Below are 20,055 nucleotides of genomic sequence, written 5' to 3'. Positions count from 1 at the left end.
ATGCGTTTAGGTCAGGCCCACCTGGATAATCTCCTTTTGATGAAGCCAAAGCGAACTGATTAGTGAAATTAATTACATCTGCAAAAACCTGTTTTGCCATATCACACAACATAATCACAGTGACGGCTCCCACATTCACAGGTCCCACCCACACTCAGGGGAGGTAATTATACAAGGCGAGGTCATCGGAGGTCATCTTAGAATCCTGGCTGCCAAAGAGGGCCCTCTGACCCCCAGGGATCCACGTCTGCTTCACCCATCTCCAGGTGCCCCAAAGTCTCGTCCCACTGTAGTGTCAGTTCAAGACCCAAATCACGTCATCTAAATAATCTAAATCAGGCGTGGAGGAGGCACCTGGGTATAATCTATTAAGTACAGCCCCCCGGGTGGAGGGCCACAGCCGTCTCCACCTGCGGACCTGGGAGCCGGGGTGAGGTACCCGCCACAGCTCCCAGCCCGGTGGTGGGACTGGCATAGACCACAGGCATAGTTCTGTGTTAAAAGGGGAAAATGGACGGTGAGAAGGACTCCCTGTCCAAGGCAGTTTTGAGACCCAGCCCGGCAGACTGCAGCTGGAGTTCCTTGGTCGGTTCAGGGCCTGGGAATAATCTCTCGCCGCTCTTCCTTTCTCGTGAAGGGTCGCACGTGGCTGCAGTTGTGTGGTGTCACCGGCCTGCCTCCTGGCAGGAGCCTCCTTTCATCCTGTGCCCTCTCTGCCCCGTCGGGCTAAGCTGGCGCCGTGTCTGTCGATACGATCTTCTCGAGAGCCTGTGGGCCTCACATGGATTTCAGGGGATTCCGCTCCGTTAGACAAAACCACCTGCACAGACATCTCTGAGATAACCCTTGTCTTTTCTAGCTTCTGCTGAGATGGTGAAGGATGCTCTTAAACCTCTCAGGGCCTCTGCTTTGATTAAGAAAACCTACGAGGAACGCCCTTAATCTCTTGAGAAGGTCTTCTGTGCGGCTGAGCACTTGGATCTGTCGATCTTTCTGAGGTTTCAGGAAAGGGTTGAGCGGGACACATGCAGCCTCTGCTCTGCCACACTCGCCACCGCCGTTTCTGACTTTCGGCATCTTTTCTCATCTGGAGAGGCTGAGAGTTTTCAAAATAGTCCAGTGTGGGTTCCTTTCTGTTATCTGTTCCTCCAATTTCTCTCTCTCCTCTTGCCTCTCACTCTAAGCAGCAGGGAGAAACCAGGTCGCGCCTTCAATACTCTGCCTGGAAAGCTCCATAGTGGCAGTTCAGCTTCACTTGCCAGGTCTGCTTGCACGTGCCGCGGGGTGCATTTCCATGAGCACCCCCTCTCCTTCTCCAGTTTCCCATAAATGCCCCTCACTTCCTTCTGAGCCTTCTCTGCCACTTTCTCAAAGTCTGCATTTCTGCCGCCACGCTGTTCCCGCAGTTGGCTTTCTCTGAGGCACGTTGTTATGTTTACGTGATAGAAATGGCCGTATTTCTGTTAACAGCCTCTTCAGGGCAACCTGGACTCTTTCTGTCATGCTCCTCCCAGGTCCTCCAGCTGCACCCACTGCCTGATGCCAAAGTGCCTTCCACGTTGTACGTATTTGTTCCAGCAGCAGCTCACTTCCTCGTACTAAATCTGTCCTTGTTTTCTGTTGCTCTGCAACGAATAACCACAGATTTAGTGGCTGGAAACAACACCCTTTTATCGTCTCGGTTTCCATGAGTCGGGAGTCTGGGCCCAGGGTAGCTGGACACTCCGCGCGGGTGTCACCCGGCTGCCGTCAAGGTTGTGGTGGCCAGCCTGCCATCCTTTCTGGAGGGGCGGGGCCTCTGTCACGCTCACTGGTTGTTGGCAGAATTCCATTCCTTGAGATTGTAGGACTGAAGTCTCCATCTGTTGTCTTTCTTTCTTTCCTCCTTTTTCTTGCTTGCCGTTGACCAGGGGTGCCTCTTGGACTCCTTACCTGCCCTGTGGCCCCTCCCAACTCAGCCGTGAAAAAACCCCTTGGGTCAAACCCTTCTCGTCTCTCTGACTTCTTCTCTTCTGTGACCAGCTGGAGAAGACTCTGCTTTGATGGCACTCGTGTGATGAGGTTGGGCCCATTGGAGAATCTCCATGTCTTAAGATCAGCTGATCGGTAACCTTAATTATATCAGCAAAGTCTTTCGCCCATGAACATAGTCACCGGGTAATCCCAGGGGGCAGAGGTCGTGGGGGTCACCTTAGAGGGCTGCTACCACAGTGACCTTCTGTAGTTTCTCTGTGCTTGGGTACTCCTGTGTGATTTACTCAAACTTATACATACACAAGCTTTCTGTCAAAGTTCATTTTTTAAAGATGAGATCACGTATTAGTTTTCTGTGTCTTTTCTTACCAGACTCCTTTTGGAAATCTCCCCACATCATCTGTTCTAGTTCTAGTTAATTCGTTTTAGGGATTATAGAATATTCTGTGGTGTGGATAGAGCAAAATACACAAAATACATATATATTGGGATCTTTAAGAGCAACTTTGCAGTAGATAATCCTGTATATACTGCATTTCACTAAATAAAAGACACTATCAATTGTAAGATCATCAGTACTGGCTTATCACCAGGATAAAAAATACTGCAAGTTAAACTAGGACACAGCACTTTATTATTACTTAGGATTCTTAGTTTTGTACTTATGTAAAGAACTCTAGTAAACCTAAAGATTTATTTAAACGTGGGTTTTAATCTGTATTCGTTTGGGGCATACATAAGAAGATAAATATGAGTGAAGTAAATTCAAAGTGTAGTTCTTTTCAACTCGGAGTTGTCGGTGTGCACCTTTCCCCACAATAGCGTTTTCTGTGCCCTCAAGAAGACTGGCGATGTGGCATTTCTTGAAAGAGTGCCGCACTGTCATCTCTGGGATTTTCTTCCAAGCTGCTGGCATGAAATTCTGCAAGTTTGCACACAACACTCATTCTTCAAATGGCCCATAAATGACTGAAATATTGCAGAATCTTGCCTTCCCAGGCCTAACAACCAAGCTCTTATCACAGCTGCTGCCTGGCTGGCATTCCACATGCATATAGGATGCTTTCCAGCTTCAAAGATGCTAAAATGTAAAAACAGTGTGCCTAGGAATTGATGAACTATATACCATTTAAGCATGCATTCATTCATTCATTCATTTAGTGGGTTGAAAAGTATGTACATTTAAAAACTTATTTTCACCAAAGTTATGGTTATGTATGTGCACAGTGAAAGCAGCGCTTTCTCATCACTAATTCAAAACAAAACAAACTACAAACAGCAGTTCCCTAGCCGGCCTCTCTTCCCAGTTTTGCACCCCCAGAGGGAACCACTTCCAACTGTGAACTCTTTCGTTTTTGGCATTTAATTCCGCATCTTAAAATAACAAACTTATCCTGCTACTGCTTGGTTTTGAAAATTTCTGGCGTTATCTAGTGACGTCCTGCCACGAAGATGAGGATGTGGCTCTTTTCACCATCCCTCGTTCAAAACAGCCCGCCCCCTCTCCGTGTCCTCTGGGTCCAGCCGCAGTTCTGGCTCGATCAGTAAGCAGGGCTTACATTTCTAGACCAGGTGTAGTTTTCACAACGGAAGATTGATAAATACAAAGATTGCTTTTCCTTCTTGTCCAACTTTGAGAGTCTTTGAAATTAATTATGGTCATTATTGCTTGTTTGCTCGTTCTTTTTCTTGGTACTTCTCACTGATTCAGTATCTCCCTTCCCCCGGCCAGTTAGCGTCTCTCTCTTCAGGATCGCAGAATCAGCTTCAGCGTTTGCGGCCTTCCGCTGCCTCGGTCGGGGCTGCACCTCTCGGAGCCCACGCGTGACTGTCATCCCCTGGGTGTCTCTCCCGGGGAGACCCCTGTTTCTCGTCCTCGCTCCCTTCTTCCTCATTCTAGGTGACGCCCTCGTTTTGACTCAGTATGTCCCCCAGTGGCTTCCTGAGAGTTAAAATGGTTTAAAACACCCTTTGTCTAGAAAGATCTTTATTCCACCTTAATGCTTGATTAATAGTTTAGCTGCGTACAGAGCTTTAGAATGAACATAATTTTCTGTCCTAGAGTTTTGAAGGCTCTGGTCCGTGTCTTCTAGCATTCAGCGCCCCTGTAGGCAGTTGCAGCGCGTCCTGATTCTTGATCCTTTGTACTTAATCTCTTTCTTCTCCATCTGGAAGCACATATAGTTTCTCCACGCTGCCTGCCGCCCCGGGCTGGTCCTGAAAATTCTCAGTATGCGTCTCAGTGGGGGTGTGTTTTCATCCTTTGCGTTAGACTTTTATTTTTTTTTTAACTATCATATTTATTTATATCATCCGTAAGTCTCTTATCATCTTATTAAGGTCACTAAAATATATCCATTTGCGCATTTTGACCCTTTATGCATTTTTTTACCTCTATTGTATGTTAGACTTTCCATGGGACATTTTATTCTAAAAACTCGTGTTCTTCAGTTCTGCAAAATTGTATTATTCCTTTGATGATGTCTCCTGGCTCTTCTGTTATTCAGGTTCTGGGTCTCCTGGACTGGTGTGGGTTTTTCTGATCTTTTCTCTCCTAGTTTCTCTTCTTTGTCCTTTTGCTCAACTTTCAAAGCAGTTTCCTCAACTCTCCCTTCCAACCTGAATCAGTCGTGGAGAGCATCTTTCAGAACGATGTTGCGGACTGCGATCGAAGCTTCGTCAGGATGGGGACGCAGCACGGGGCGGGGTGGCCAGCTCTGGGGGCCCAGAAGCCTCCTCTCACGTGAAAAGCCAAGGCACTTAATACAAGATAGAGATTGCTAAGCTCAGGGACGAAAGAGCTGGTTCTCCAGCTGGATCCAGAGAACGGACGTGCTGGTAGAGATGCGGACTGTCCCTTCTAGGTCGTTAGCGCCTGTGGGGAGCGACCCCGTGTGCGTCAGCTGTTAGCGTGAATATTGACCATGGTCCTCGCTAAGATGGGGTATAGAGACGTCGCAGGGAATCAGCGTGGCCTTTGGTTTCAGCTGAAGACAATTCCTTGTTTTGCCGTCCTGCTCTTTCTTTGGCACAGTTCTGGAAGGTTCCATTTCCATCTGCGACTAACAAATGGCTAAAGCATTTCATCTGCTCAGTTACCCATTATCTTAATTAGGTGATTCGTTGCTTCTGGAGAGGAGGGGATGTTCTTCCCTCATTAAGACCCTAAGTCGTGGGAGAAAGTCCAAGTTTTACCATGAAAATAATGCTCTTCAGTACTTGAAAATGTAATTTCTCCCCACTTTAAAAAATAAGACATACCCATTGTTGAAAACTTGGAAAATAAGGGAAAGTGTAAAGAAGAGAGTAAAAATCATCTGTGAAGTTGCCTCCTGGAGAGAATCGCTTTTAGTATTTTGGTGCCGTTCATTCTAGTCTTTTCTTCGTTTGTGCATTTATCATCTTACATAATTTAAATCAACCTATGTACCTGTACATAGCTATATATATCCTCTGTTTTTTAGTTAATATACTTATTTCCTCATATTGTGAACATCAGTTTTAATGCCGGTGAACAGGTGTATCTCCCACGTCCCTAGTGGGTTTTTAGGATGTTTCCTATTTTTCTCTGTTTATAAATAGTGCTTATATAAACATCTTAGTACGCAATTGACTCCTTTCTGATTATTTCTGTACGATGGTGACTTGAAGTGGGGCTCCTTTGTGGAAGGACGGAGACGTTGTAGGTACCGACGTCCCCGTGTCTGACACTGATGGAGTTGGCAACGTCTCTGTAGCTTTTTTAAAATGTGGGGCGGGTCAGTGCCGTTTGATATTCCCACCAGCGGTTTCTGAGAATGTGCGTCTCTCCTCGTCCTCGCTGTCATATGATTCCAGCGTTTAAAACTCTGCTAATTTGACAGGAGAAAAACATACCCTGTTGTTGAAGTTTGTGTTTAGCTTTAGTATCTGTGAGGTTGAGCAGTTTCTAGAATGTTTATGAACCACTGATATTTGCATTCTGTAGCTGCCTCTCCTTGCCGTCCTCGTCTTTGCTGTGAAATTCTTCAAGCACGTGTGAAGTCGATGCAGAATAGTGAATGACCTGTTTGTGTACACAGGACCCAGCTTAAGAAATAAGGTGTTGTAGGTGGAGTCCAGGAGGGCATTGTACGGTGCAAGTTTTCACGGATCTCCTCCGTCGTAGGTGGAGGGAAGGCTTGGGGTGCTGGGGACACTCGCCTTTTGCCCGAGGATCGGGCATTTGTGGGAGGGAAGCGCTGGCGGCCCCCTGGGTGGGCGATGAGGAGAGGTGCTGGAGGCACGGAGCGAGGCTGCCTGGGGTGTGGGACTGTGGCTGGGGAGGGGGCGTAAAGCGCTCCCAGGGCTCAGGTCAGCATGGAATCGGCAAGGAGCGGGACGTCGTCAGCACCCAGAGTGGCCCGAAGCTCAGCCCGTCCCTGCCCCCTCGGCAGCGCCCACCGTCCCGGTTTCGTGAGGAGGATTCTCTCGCTTTTCTTTATGGTGTTATCACCTGTGTATGTCTTCCCACACAGGAGTTTCGTCTCGCCTGTTTTGAGCGTTACGTGAATGGATTTATGTTTCTTTCGTGTCTTGCTCTCTCTCAGCATGTTTGTGAGAGTCGCCCTCTTGTTGCTTGGGCTTTATTCATTCCTTTTCCCTGCATAGTATTCCACTGGATGGATATCGTGCTGTTGATCCACTCTGCAAGCGGCCTGGGATCTGTCTGCTGTGAACCGTGCTGCTAGGAACATCGTGTACACACGTCCTGGTACACGGGGCGCCTCTGAGGCGGGCGCCTGTAGGGAAATTGCTGGACGCTGAGTTTGCGGATCTCTGCTTTACCTCACGGGGCCAAACAGTTTACTGATTTACAATCCTACATGTGATGTCAGTGCCTGGTCTGCTCTTTTGCATAATTTTCTGTTGTTTGGTCTTTTTCTTATTGATTTGTGGGAGTTCTTTATTCTAGATCCTAGCATTTTACTAGAAAGATGTGTTGCAGATATCTCCTCCCAGTCTGTGGGTTGATTTTTAAAACTCTACTTATAGTGTCTTTTTTTTTAATAATTTTGTTTTATTTTATTTTTTTTTTGAGGAAGATTAGCCCTGAGCTAACTACTGCCAGTCCTCCTCTTTTTGCTGAGGAAGACTGGCCCTGAGCTAACATTTGTGCCCATCTTCCTCTACTTTATATGTGGGACACCTACCACAGCATGGTGTGCCAAGCAGTGCAGTGTCCACACCTGGGATCCAAACCGGCAAACCCCAGGCCGCGGAGAATCGTAACGTGCGAGCTTAACCGCTGCGCCACCGGGCCGGCCCCTGTATTGTCTTTTGATGAATGAAATTGTTAATATAGTTGGCGTTGTCAGTTCTTTTCTCTCTGGTTAATGCTTTCGGTCGGTCTTGGTTTTGGTCTTGTGGCAGAAGTCTTTCCCTGCCTCCCGGGTCATAGAGTTGTTCCCCTGTGTTCTCTTCTGAAAGCTTCATAGTCTTGCCTTTCACACCAGGGTGTTTAAAGCCTGACTTTTGAATGGAAATAAAATTTACCTGATATGAAATTAACGATTTTAAAGCATGTGATGCAGTGGCATTTAGTACATGATCATGTCGTTTTGGTCTTTTGTTCTGTCGGTATAGTTACCACAGCGATCCATCTGGGGATGTTGAGTCAGCTTGTCTTCCTGGGGCGAGCCCCGTTGGTCCTGCTGTTTAATCCTGTTACATGTTTGCGAGTCTCTGTTGGAGATTTTCGCATTTGTATTCACGAGGGGTGCTAGTCCATAGTGTTCTCCTGATGTCTTTCTTCTTCCTTTTATTGGACTTCGTGAATCTGTGAATTGGTTTCTTCACTCAGTTCTGGAGAATTCTCAGCCATGTTCTTTTCAAGTATTGCCTTTGCCCCATTCTTGTTCCTCTCCCTCTAGAGCTGTCTTTAGACGCACGTGACACCTTCTCACTCTGTCTTCCTCATCTCCTAGCCTCCTTCATATAGTCTTATTCCTCTCCTTCTAGAGCTGTCTTTAGACGCGCGTGACACCTTCTCACTCTGTCTTCCTCATCTCCTAGCCTCCTTCATATAGTCTTATTCCTCTCCTTCTAGAGCTGTCTTTAGACGCACGTGACACCTTCTCACTCTGTCTTCCTTATCTCTTAACCTCCTTCATATAATCTTGTTTCTTCTTTGTCTCCTTGCAGCACGTCTGGGACATTTTCTTGGTTTTTTTTTTTTTTTTTTTTGCTGAGGAAGATTTTCCCTGAGCTAACATCTGTGCTGATTGTCCTCTATTTTGTATGTGGGTCGCAGCCACAGCATGGCCCCCGAGGAGTGGTGTACGTCTGCACCCAGGAACTGAACCCAGGCTGCCGAAGTGGAGCACGCTGAACTTAACCACTAGGCCACGGGGCCAGCCCCCGGGATAATTTCTTTTGACTTGTCTTTTAGTTTGCTAATTCGCTTTTCTGTTGCGTCTGATATGCTCCATTGAAATGGTAGTTTCTGTTTCTGTCCTAATTATTTTTCAAATCTGGTGTTATTGTTTTTAGTTTCCTGTTCTCTACCAATATTTCAAGATTTTTTATTTCTTTAAACAGGGTAAGCATAGTTTTATCATTTGCATATGATAATCTTAATATCTGATGTCCTTTTCTTAAAAGGAAGCATTTCCCTGAAATATAGCATGCAAACAAAAGAGTACACAGATTATAAGTGTGCAGCTCAAGGCATTTTCAACAAGCACCCAGACCGAGAAACAGGACGTCAGCAGGCTCCCTCATATCCCCTCCTAATCGTTAGCACGGACCCAACGAGCCTGACTTCCAGCACTGTCGTTCAGTCTTGCCTGTTCTTGAATTTCCCATAAATGGAGTCATATAATATGTACCTTTTTGTGTCTGGCCTTGTTTTGCTTGATGTCGTGTTTTTAAGACATCTGCTTTATTGCTCATAGACGAATCTCTTCACTGTTGTTGCTGTGCAGTATTCCATTGTGCGAATGTACCACAATTTGTTTAGTCATTCTGTCACTGATTGACATGGGCTTGTCTCCGGTTTGGGCCTGCCAGGAGTGATGCTTCCATGAATGAGCTCGTGCTCGTCTCACGGCCGTGCACGCATTTCTGCCGAGCACCCGCCTGGGACAGGCATTGATGGGTCCTGGGGTCTGCGTCTGTTCAGCTCTAGGACATGCTGCCTCACGGTTTATCCCAAAGTGCTTCTGCCCGTTTACACTCCCACCAGCAGTGTGTGAGAATTCTAATTGTTCTGTGTTCTTGCTCACACTTGGTGTTGTCTGTCTTTTCGTTTTAGCTGGTCCAGCAGTCATGTAGTGGTATTGCTTTGAGGTTTTAATTTGCATATCTGATGTTCAGTGAGATTAGTCACATTTTCATATGTTTAAGGGCCATTTGGGCTATTCTTTTGAGGTATGTGTTCAGAGCTCTTGTCTACTTTTCTATCGGGTTGTCTGCCTTTTTCATATGGATTTTGGATATGAGTCCTTCTTCTGATGTGTCTACGAATATCTCCTCCCACTCTGCAGTGTGCCATCACCGTCTTTTTTTTTTTTTTTTTTAAAGATTTTATTTTTTTCCTTTTTCTCCCCAAAGCCCCCCGGTACATAGTTATATATTCTTCGTTGTGGGTCCTTCTAGTTGTGGCATGTGGGATGCTGCCTCAGCGTGGTCTGATGAGCAGTGCCATGTCCACGCCCAGGATTCGAATCAACGAAACACTGGGCCGCCTGCAGCGGAGCGCGCGAACTTAACCACTCGGCCACGGGGCCAGCCCCATCATCACCGTCTGTTAAAGAGAAGTTCGATTCACCTACTGTCCAGTCAGGAAAGCAGAAACCACACCAGTTGGTGATGGGGACCCAGGTTGTGGGGTCCTGTAATGTCCCTTCATGAGACCTTCAGTTTCCATCAGGACCCAGGAGCGGGTCAGGAGTTGTTTCTCAAAAGGAAGGAAGACAACGTGCTCCAAACCCTGAGGTCGGCCTGAGGCCCTGTGCTGCAGACCCATCTGCTGTGGACTCTCCGGGTGTCACCGGGCCTCCAGGGTCAGGGCAGCCTGCCTGCAGCCCGGAGGTGCTGCTGAGCTCTCTGTCACTCTGATTGCCTCTAAAACATGACACCTGTGCATTCAGTGGCCACCACGCTGTGATAATAAGGGTAGGGGTGGGTTTTCAGGGGGTAGGCATCCTCTCGCGGCTGCCGACGTGAGGTTATTGTAGGTTCTTGAAGCAGGGGGAGGCTAGTCCTTCCGGACGCAGGAGGCAGGCTGCTTCTCCTGGCCAGTGAGGCTGTTGGTTTGCAGACTGGCCCGGCACTCACTCGGGCAAGGAGAGACTGGAGAAAAAGGCAGGATAAGTAAGGGGACTCTCAAGGCTCGTCTTGGGCACCTGCAAGGTGAGCAGATCTCTGGAGCCACCCGCCAGGATCTCAAAGTTTGTACAGAGGCTTTAACTGGGCTCCGTCGTGAACCCCATCCAGATGGTCTCAGCCCCGCCTTTTCTCAAGGCCGTTTCCTTGGCGCAGCTCCCATGCTGGGAACGGTGGGCACAGCGTACGTTCCAAGGACGGGGAGGGGTGAGCAGCCTCTGACTGCCCAGGGCCAGCTCTCGGGTCACCTGGCGGTCACGTCCTCTCGAGGACCCCCTCCTGCAGGCTCAGGTTGAGTCCAGGGTTCCAGCTGCTCAGCTTCGTGAGAGCCCACAAGATTTCCCCGTGCCAGGTCTTAGGGCCCCACTTCTTCCCGGTCAGTGCCTTAACTTTCGCACAAGGGGCTTGGTGAGACTGCGAATCCAGTTTACACTGTGTCCTACAAACCACGCAGTTACATTTTGTATCTGATTTTTGGTGAGATTGGCACTGTATCTGCAAGAAACGAGGGGTTCCTTTAGGACCCCTCTGAAAACTTGCTGCTTCTCTGACTGATTTAAGCCTCGCATTTAAAGAGCTGAACTTGTCACTGTCTGTAACCACTCCAGTGCCCTCACAGCATCCATGATCCATTGTCCCTTTGTGATTAGCGCTGTTCCCTGATTTAAGAAATCTCTGTGTACCCGAGGTCATGAAGATATTTTCCTGGGCTTTCTTCTCAACACTTTATTGTTTTACCTTTCGCAGCTAGATCTGCAATCCACCTGAAATTAATTTTTGTGGGTGGCGTGAGGTAGGGATCATGATTCATTTTTTCCCACGTGGAGATCCAGTTGACCCAGTACCATTTACTGAAAAGACCAGCCCTTCTGGATACATGACTCGTTTCTGTTCCGCTGGTCTGTTTGTCTGTCCTTATACCAATGCCACACTCTCTTAATTACCGAAGCTTATAATAAGGCTGTTATCTGGTAGCGTCCTCCAGCTTTGTTGTTGATCTTCAAGACTACCTTAGCCCTTTGCATCACCATATATGTTTTATCAATTTGCACCGCACCACCCCCCCACCCCAGTGAAACCATAATTGGGATTACATGGCATTGAACTTACACACCAGTTGGGGGAAAACTGACGTCTTTACTGCCCATCAACTTGGTATATCCTTCTATTCCTTAGGTCTGCCTTAATTTCTATCAATAGTGTTTTATAATTTTCAGTGTAGTGGTCTTGCACATCTTTTGGTAGATTTATTACTTAGTTGTTTTATGTTTCTTGACACTTTCGTAAATGGTATCACTTTTTTTACATATCCTTTTCTCTTTGTTTCTAGTGTTTAAAAATATTATTGAAGTTTGCATATTCACCATATCTAGTCACTTTGCTAAATTCAGTTGTTAATTCCCATAATTTGTCCGTGGATTGTTTTGCATTTTCTGTATACACAATCACATTGTCTGCAAAATAATTATATTTTTCTTCCTTTCTTTTCAATCTTTAGACCTTTCGTTTGTTTTTCTTGCCTTGTTGTACGGGCCAGGACCTCCAGTACAATGTTGAATAGAGGTGGTCATTGTGGTCACAAGTGGCATCCTTGTCCTGTTCCTAATCGGGGAGGGGGTGTTAAATATACATTTACTTTAGAAATTTTTTCGCCAGTGGTAGGATTGGTCCTAAAAAGCGAGGCTAACATATTCCCGTCTCACTGAGGTGCCTTTGTAGGGTCCGTTGTAAGAAGGAAATGGAATCAGATGCAAAATGCCCAGAAGAAGTCTGGCCATGGAGTAGATAGGTGCTTACCAGATTGTGCCTAACTAGGTCTTTCTTTGTACATTTCCAATACAAAAAATTTCACATCTACTCCAAGGATTGCTTGATTGACTTAGAAAACGTTCTTATGGTTCGGAAAGACTTGTTTAAGGCAAGTCGGACCCCTGTGTTTCGCAGCAGCTACTGCAGAGTTTAGTTTAGCAGCCTGTCCCCAGCTGTTACTAGGGACCACTTAAAAATACTCTCGTTTCCCCCAATTTTAGTAAAATTTCCTAACACAGCAATGTCTCATTTTCCCATCAGTCCCCTATTGTAATCGCATCTCCAGACCTCCTCCGGCCCCGGGGGAGGGCGTGTAAGCAACAGAAAGTTTTCCAAGTTGTGTGTATCGTTTCAAACCTTCAGCGTCCAGGGAGGGAAGAGCCAACAGGATCCAGAGGTAAAGCCTACAGGTGACTTCACTGTCCCGAACTTAGTGACGTTCAGGAAAAGAGCTGTGTTTTTCTTTCCAGGGCTGTTCTGCAGCCAGCAGAGAGCCCATGCCCAGAGCTCTCATGACAGCTGCAGGCTGTTTTCAACACCAATCTTGCCACCCCCGGTACCCGAAAAGTCCTTTCCTGTCTGCCAGCGGAACGCACGTCTGTACTTCCTGTGGAGGGGCAAGGACGGGTGCATGCAGAAGAGCCATGTGGCCCAGGGTGTCATTCCCCTACCCCTTCCTTCCCTGCCCAGCTGGCTGCCTCACCCAGAGTGTCTGATCCTGGGGACAAGGAACGGGGGACTCCTGCCTGCAGAGCCGTGAGCTTGCAGGTTTCCTTCTGGGCAGGGCAGGAAGCTGGCTAGAGCTGGCCGCCGGGGCAGGGCAAGCTCCGAGCTCCTTTCTGTAAACGGTGCACTGTGAACGCACGTTCACGCTCTCTCACCGTCTCTGTCAAGTTACACCGTCTGCTGGTTGCGAGCCCCGCCCCCCCAATTCCCATGTCGGAGACAAACAGTTCAGGGTGGGTCAGCGTGGCCAGAGCACCCCGAGTCGGAGCCTGTGGACCCAGCTGTGGTTTCTTCGGGAGGCAGCAGGGGCTGTTTCAGGATCTCTCCCAGTGCATTATCCTCTTAAGATGGTGGAGAGTGATGATTTTGCTTCTGAGTCTGGGGCCTCCCTGTGTATTAGCGAATGTTGAGTGGCAAGGCGGGTGACGTGCGTGTCCTTGCGTGGGAACAAGACGACTCCCTACGTGTGTCCTGAGGTGGGAACGGGGCAGGGCGGTCCTGTGTGTGTCCTCGGGGGAGCCCAGCAGCCCCTCTGGGTTGCCGTTTCCAGACCCCTGCTTTCATTCCCCTGCTGGGTGTGTTTCTGCTTTTTCGCCAGAGAGCAGATATACAACGGGGAAATGGGGAGCCCCACATCGCCGCAGGGCTACCGTGGGCCAAGCTCCTGGAAGAGGCCATGCCGTGCACCACTGGGACATGTGACGTCTTTGGAGGGGCGTGGGTAGGTTCTGTGAGTGCTTCTACCTGCGCTCTGCCCAAGCGGCCCCCTCCTGTCACCGCCACCAGGAAGCCAGATGGGAGGTTCTGTTCCTGGTCGGGCAGATCCGCCCAGTTTGGGGCTGTGCCAGGACGCACGGTCTCATGATGGTGACACTGGAAGACAATGTCAGTCAGGAGACCATGACTGTCCCTGTAGGCTCTCTGGAAGCCACCACCTCCTCAGAGTGACTCACTGGGGACGCGGGGCTGGCGGTTCGTCTCCGGCAGGCTCGTCAGGACAGGATGGGGACCGGCCCCGCAGCTCCACATGCAAGTCTCCCGCCCCCCGGGGGGAGCCAGGAGGTCACAGCAAGTGAGGGGGCTGTGAATGCTTATGGGCTTTACTTTAAGAAAGGTTTTAAAAATAAAGAAAAGTATAAAGAATAATCTGACACCTGGGGACCTATCTCCCAGGGTTGACATAAAGTTTTTTTTATCATATTTATTTAGAGTTAAAAAAAAATGAGTAAAACATTGTATAAAACTATATATAAAATGTAGGGGCCAGCCCTGTGGTGCAGCGGTTAAGTTCGCACTTTCTGCTTCGGCAGCCTGGGATTCGCTGGTTCGGATCCCGGGTGCGGACATGGCACCGCTTGGCACGCCATGCTGTGGTAGGCGTCCCACGTATAAAATAGAGGAAGATGGGCACAGATGTTAGCTCAGGGCCAGTCTTCCTTAGCAAAAAGAGGAGGATTGGCAGCAGATGCTAATCTCAGGGCTAATCTTCCTCAAAAGAAGTAAATAAATAAAATGCATTCTCTTCTATGTAGGACGTGGTATTGCATATATTCTATTAGATGTATTCTATTAGATGTATTTATTCTATTAGGTGTATTAATGCATTATATTATGTACCTTCCCAGGGTCATTCCTCCCCACCTGGAAGACAGTCGTTTCTTGAATTTGCTGTGCGCGTTTTCTATCCATCTGTGAAAATAGCTTCACGTGCACACATATACACCCATGAGCAGTACACAGTGGTGTTCGACGTGCTGTTTTAAGCGTGTAAACAGGAGGCCTTGCACTTTACTCTCTGCCTCTCCGTCCACCGCTGGGCACACGCTTGGCCCCTGCTTTCCCCCGCAGCATCTTCGTCCTATGAACGAATAGTCCCCACGGGGGGTTGTGTGGGGTCGGTGGCCATCCTTGCACGGGTGTCCACGTGTGTGTGAGGGTCCACACGGCTGTGCGCCAGCAGGGTGCTCGGGATCATGCCTGCATGCTGGCCCTGCCGGCCAGGCCAGTGTGGGCAGCCCCGGCCGAGGGTGGTCCTGAGTGTGGTGAGGATACTGTTTTAGACAGCGGGGTCAGAGAACCCGGCCCTGGGGGCTGGGAGGGGTCATCTGCCGGTGGTGTGGGGCCACACCTAGAGGAGTGGGGTCCGGTTCGCTGTGAGCTCCATCCACATGGGCTGCAGCCCCCGAGGACGCTGGCCCCCATCACTTGAGCCCCATCGGGGGTCTCTGGAAGCCCCTGGGAGTCCACGAGGAAAGGGCACCCTCTGGGGCTCTGCCGGTGTCCCAGGAGCCCAGGACTTGGGGAAGGCGGCTCTGAGGCGCATCTCCTGCAGCCGCGGCCGAGATGAGGAGGAGCCTGGGGTTTGGAGCAGCATTTGGACTGGCTTTGAATGTTCTTCTCTCCGATGTGGCCCTGTGGTTGTGCAGTGATGCTGCAGCCGGGGCTCTGCCATTCGTAGGGCAGTGTGTGGGACACGGCCAGCTGGGGCTGGCTTCTGCCTCCCTCACCCCCTGCTCCCCGCCCCCCTCCCCCTACCCCCCCTCCCCCCCACCCCCGGCTCTCTGTCTGCCAGTCGCTGGCTGGCTCTGCAGCGGCGGCGGCGGGAGCAGCCTCGCACTGCGGTGGGCCGGCCTCACCTCCCGAGGGCGAGGCTGCAGCGAGCTGGCCTGCTCCGGGAGGGCGGGCTGGTCTCCTCGGGTAAGGCAGCCCTGCCCCGGCCCCAGCGCCTCGCGCCCTTCGCGTCCTCGGGCTTTGTCTGGCTTCCTTTGGAGGGGGTGTAGGAAGGGAAGCTGCAGATGGGGGCAGATGGAGGCCGTGTCGGGGGACTGGCTGAGGGCTCAGAAAGAAAGGCCTGGGGTCAGTGGGGGAATGGGGACAGTGAGGGGAGACTGGCGCTCACGGGCTCCATGTGGCTTCCCAGCTTCCCAGCAGCGTTAGTTTAAAGAGCGCTTCCTGGTGTGCGCGACTAAGTCCTTCACGTGGTGTGTTTGTGTGTGCACGTGTGCGTGTGTGCACTTGTGTGTGTGCATGGGCTTGAGTGTGTGTGCACACTCTGACCTGGCCGTGTCTCAGGCAGGCTCGGAGACCAGCCGGCTCAGTGGGCCCGGGTGACATGGGCAAGTTGACTGCTTCCTCCTCATAAAATAGGGGAGGAGGATGGATGGTTCTCATCTCACCTGATCACAGCATGCACGCACGCACATGCATGCACACACGCACGCATACGTGCACAGGTGGGCTGGCAGGACGGGACAGGTGGCTGGGCAGGGCTTTGGGGTGGTGCGGCCACATGGAAGCCCCCCGCACGGTGACCCGGCAGGAGTCCCTGCCTCACCTGAGGGGAGGGCCGAGATGCTGGGTGTGCCACAGGGCTCCTGTAGGGGCCTCGGGTGTGGACAGCCCAGCTATCTGGCTCTTCAGGGGGAGCCTGGCCTTGTGAGGATGTGGTCAGTCCTGCGGCCTCCTCCAGCCCTGCTGGACAGAATGGGGCCTGCTGTTGGGAGCAGTGGCTTCCTGAGATCTGAAGTCAGAAGGGCCTGGAGGTGGCCTCAGCCAGGCTCTGACCCTCCCCTGTGTGGCTTCTGTTTCAGGCATCAACGCCCAGGCCCGGAGGCTGCAGCGGAGCCGCGCCAAGGGGACCCCGACCCTGGTCCCGGGGGGCGCACGGAGCCCCCCTCCACCCCGGCTGCGCCGCACGGTCAGTGAGACCAGCCTGAGCCAGGCCGCCGCCCAGGGCTCTGAGGAGCCAGGCCAGGACGCCATGCGCTACTCGCTCTATGAGTCGCCCCACCTGCTTCTCCTGCAGGGTTACAGCCAGCAGCATGTGAGCTCCCTCACCCCCCCGCCGCCTCCTGCAGGGGTCCTGGGCTCAGCCGCTGCCAGCTCCTGCTCTGATGATGGGGCTGTAGAAACGGGGCGGCTGGGGACCACCACAGTGGGCCCCTCCTAGTCTCTGGGAGGGTGAGGGCTTCCCCTGCTGTCTGCTTCCAGAGCATTCCTGTGTTCAGGGCTCAGTGGGAGGCAGCAAGGTGTGTGCCGAGGACCTCCCAGCTCCTGACTTAGGAGCCCAGTGTTTGCCTGTCCCCAGGTCCCTTCTGGAAGAGTTGTCCCCGCCTCCCAGACGGTGCCTCAGGCCACTTCCTGCCGGGGCTCTGGGGAGGGACCTGGGCAGGTGCCAGGGCACAGGCCTCAGTCTCTTCCAGGTGGCTGGCCGCCCAGGGAGTGGCTCAGTGGGCTCAGCCTCGAGCGGGTGCAGGACACCTTCTCAGGAGGTACAGAAGGCGGCCACCTGGCCCTCCCCGAGCCCGCATTTCTTATGGCTTTTGTTGGAACGAAGACCCACGTCTTGGCTGGAAGGGTCTGACCCTTAGCAGCCGGCTGTGTGGCCGCCACGTCGAAGCCTGCTCCTCCCCGTTCTCTGTTCCCTCCTGTTCTCAGAGCTCCCTCAGGGCACACTTGGCGACATTAGGCCTCCTGGCGCTCAGTTCTTGGGGGCACTTTCCTAGCTCCCTTGGAGCAGCGGGGGAGGGGCTTGCACACAGCCTGACGTGGGTCACGGGGTGGGGGCAGGCCACACTCGGCCCGTGTCGAGATGCCCTCGTTTGGCCTCTCGTCTCTGAATGCTGGAGTCGGCCCTGGGTCTCTGGTGTGCCGCCGAGGCTGCCCTGGGAAACCTCCTCGGACAGAGCGGGTGCCCAGTGTGGGGCAGGCTGGGGGCCAGCAGCAGGACACCGGGAGCCGGGGACAGCGGGCCCAGCACACAGCTAGGTGCCGAGGACTAGGACACCTGTTCTTTTCTTCTCACTGACTGAACTGCCAGGGTGCTGTCCTGCCCCTGATGTCTGGTGTCTGTGTTTCAGGACAGCCTGGTGTACGTGCTCAACCGGGAGCGGCACACAGTAGGCCAGAGGACCCCCTCCAGCAAGCCCAGCATCAGCCTGTCGGCCCCCGACATCCTGCCCCTGCACTGCACCATCCGCAGGCGCCAGCCTGCGGGCCGAGAGCAGGCGGGGGCCCGGCTGGTCCTGGAGCCCATCCCGGGGGCGCCCGTCTCCGTCAACTTCTCGGAGCTGGGGGGCCGGACCGTGGCGCTGCGCCACGGGGACCTGCTCTCCCTGGGCCTCTACTACCTGCTGCTGTTCAAGGACCCGGCACAGGCCCAGCCCCTGCCCGCCCAGGCCCTGGCCCGCCTCCGGGCCGGGCCGCCCAGCTGCCGGCTGTGTGGTGCTGTGCTGCGGGCCCGGGGCGTCTCGGGGGCTGCGCGGGCCGCCCTCCCCCGGCCGAGGCAGCTGCACCTGGAGTTCGAGCCCGAGGTGGAGGACACGCTGCTGCAGCGGATCATGACGCTGATCGAGCCCGGCGGCGATGACCACAAGCTGACCCCCGCTTTCCTCCTCTGCCTCTGCATCCAGCACTCGGCCACCCGCCTCGAGCCAGGCTCGTTCGGGCAGCTCCTGCTCAAGATAGCGAAGTCGATCCGAGAGACAGTCTGGGTCAGTCGCAGGGGTGGGGCAGTTCCACTGTCCGGGGTCCTTGGCCATGGGAGGAGCTGGGTGGCAGCTGCGGCAGCCAGGGTGGAGGTCGTGAGTCCCTCCTCTGACCGAGGGCCAGCCTTCCCTGCCTGTCCACGCCTCCCAGCCCGTCGGGCAAGCAGGGGGAGCGGGACCACTCAGGGGTCTGCTGTGGTGCTTTGCCTTGTGGGGTCGGCCGTGGGTGGCTGCATGAGCTCTGGCCCTGTGTCCCTCCCCGTGGCCCGGCCTGGCCCAGCGTCTCCACGCGCCCGGTAACAAGGTGCCCTGGAGCCCTGAGCCCCCATCTAGCCTGTGTACACCGTCCTTTCTGCTGGGAACAGGCTGAGCCGCTGCCAACACCCCATTGTCGACTTGGTGAGGGCGCCGGACGGGTGGACTTTTGTATGTTGTAAAGCTTCTCTCCAGGATGGTTTCTAGACCTTGGCACCCGGCATATTTTGGGCAGAATTCCTCCTGTCGTGCCGCCGTGTGCACGGTAGGATGTTGAGCAGCATCCCTGGCCTCACCCACTGCGTGCCAGGAGGACCCCCCCTCCCCTCACAGAAATGGCTCTGGGCACTGCCAGACCTCCCCCGGGGGCCAGAGCAGCCCGGGCACAGACAACTTGTTCGGCAGGGCGAGGGTGGGAGTGAGGCCGCCTGGGCCCTGCACTCACGGCCCCTGCCCCTCTCCTGCCCCTCCAGTGATGGACTCCCCGGGGTCCTAGAGGATGGCTTCTGATTGCACACAGTCCTTCAGAGACCCCTGTTAATCTTGGTCCTGCTTACCCCGGGGCAGACCTGGGAAGAGGAAACCATTTGGCTGTGTGGAAACCAGATAGATTCCTCAGATTAAAACCCACGTTGAAAATGTTTGAAACTTTTTAAAAGCAAAAGCCAACGTGGGCTGTCACTCCAAAGGTTTGTACAAGCGATCCATGTGCATTGTGGGTTTCCGAGCCGTGTCTCCCTGTGTCCTGCATGGGATTTGATGTTAGTGTCCCCGCGGTGTGGTCCCTGCCCCTCCGTGCAGTCGTGCGCACGGGCAGGTGGAGTCGGTGCAGGGTGGCAGCTGCCCACAGCAGGGCCTGAGGCGACCGAGCCCTGACGTTAGGGGCTGTGAGTTTCCACGTGGATCTGGCCCTTTCCTGAGTCTGCTCGGGGCCGGATGCTTCGTAGTAAGTCAGGCACTGTTTGATTTAACTCCCACACAACCCTGACGACGTGGGGCTGCATCCCGCGTCACGGCTGAGGCCACTGAGGGTGCAGGAGACTCGTGAAGGAGCATTCTATGAACTGCAGGGCAATGTGTGCGTCTTGGAAGAAGAAGCGACAGTCAGCAGTGAGGCCACGCTTCCCAGATGACACCTTGCTACTGAAGCAAGAATCGTTGCTTGATTACAAGTGACAGAAAATGTGGGCTAAACCTGAATCCCTGTGGGGACGTTTAAATATGTTTGTAAATCCTCAAGCTCGTATTCCTCTCCTCGTGAGCACTGTGGCCGACACTTAAAGGTGTATGGATGCAGCTGCCCAATGGAGCGTCCCTGGGATCTTCGTTCTGCTCTCTGTAAAGCGTGTGGCCTGTCGTCACCCTTCTGAAACGGCCGGTTGTTGTGTGAGCTGGATGGTCGTGAAATATTTCTGTCGTAGGAAATACGTAGGTCGTATTCAGTAATGGAACGGGAAGA

General features: G+C 52.4%; 1 protein-coding gene across 3 annotated transcripts in view; it reads left to right on the top strand.

The window, feature by feature from the left end:
• Positions 1 to 20,055, top strand: part of RADIL (Rap associating with DIL domain) — a 69,631-nt gene that overhangs the window by 26,197 nt on the left and 23,379 nt on the right. For 2 of the 3 annotated variants that reach the window (XM_070566209.1, XM_070566210.1), the window contains 2 exons: positions 16,446 to 16,678; positions 17,715 to 18,347. In XM_070566209.1, the coding sequence (XP_070422310.1) occupies positions 16,446 to 16,678; positions 17,715 to 18,347 (866 nt within the window). The remainder of the gene's footprint in view (positions 1 to 16,445; positions 16,679 to 17,714; positions 18,348 to 20,055) is intronic. The other variant, XM_070566211.1, reaches the window with a different exon arrangement.

Source organism: Equus przewalskii, chromosome 12 (assembly GCF_037783145.1).
Source record: "Equus przewalskii isolate Varuska chromosome 12, EquPr2, whole genome shotgun sequence".
Lineage (NCBI taxonomy): Eukaryota > Metazoa > Chordata > Mammalia > Perissodactyla > Equidae > Equus > Equus przewalskii.
Note: the sequence above shows the minus strand (reverse complement) of the source record. Positions and strands in the feature narration are given on the sequence as shown.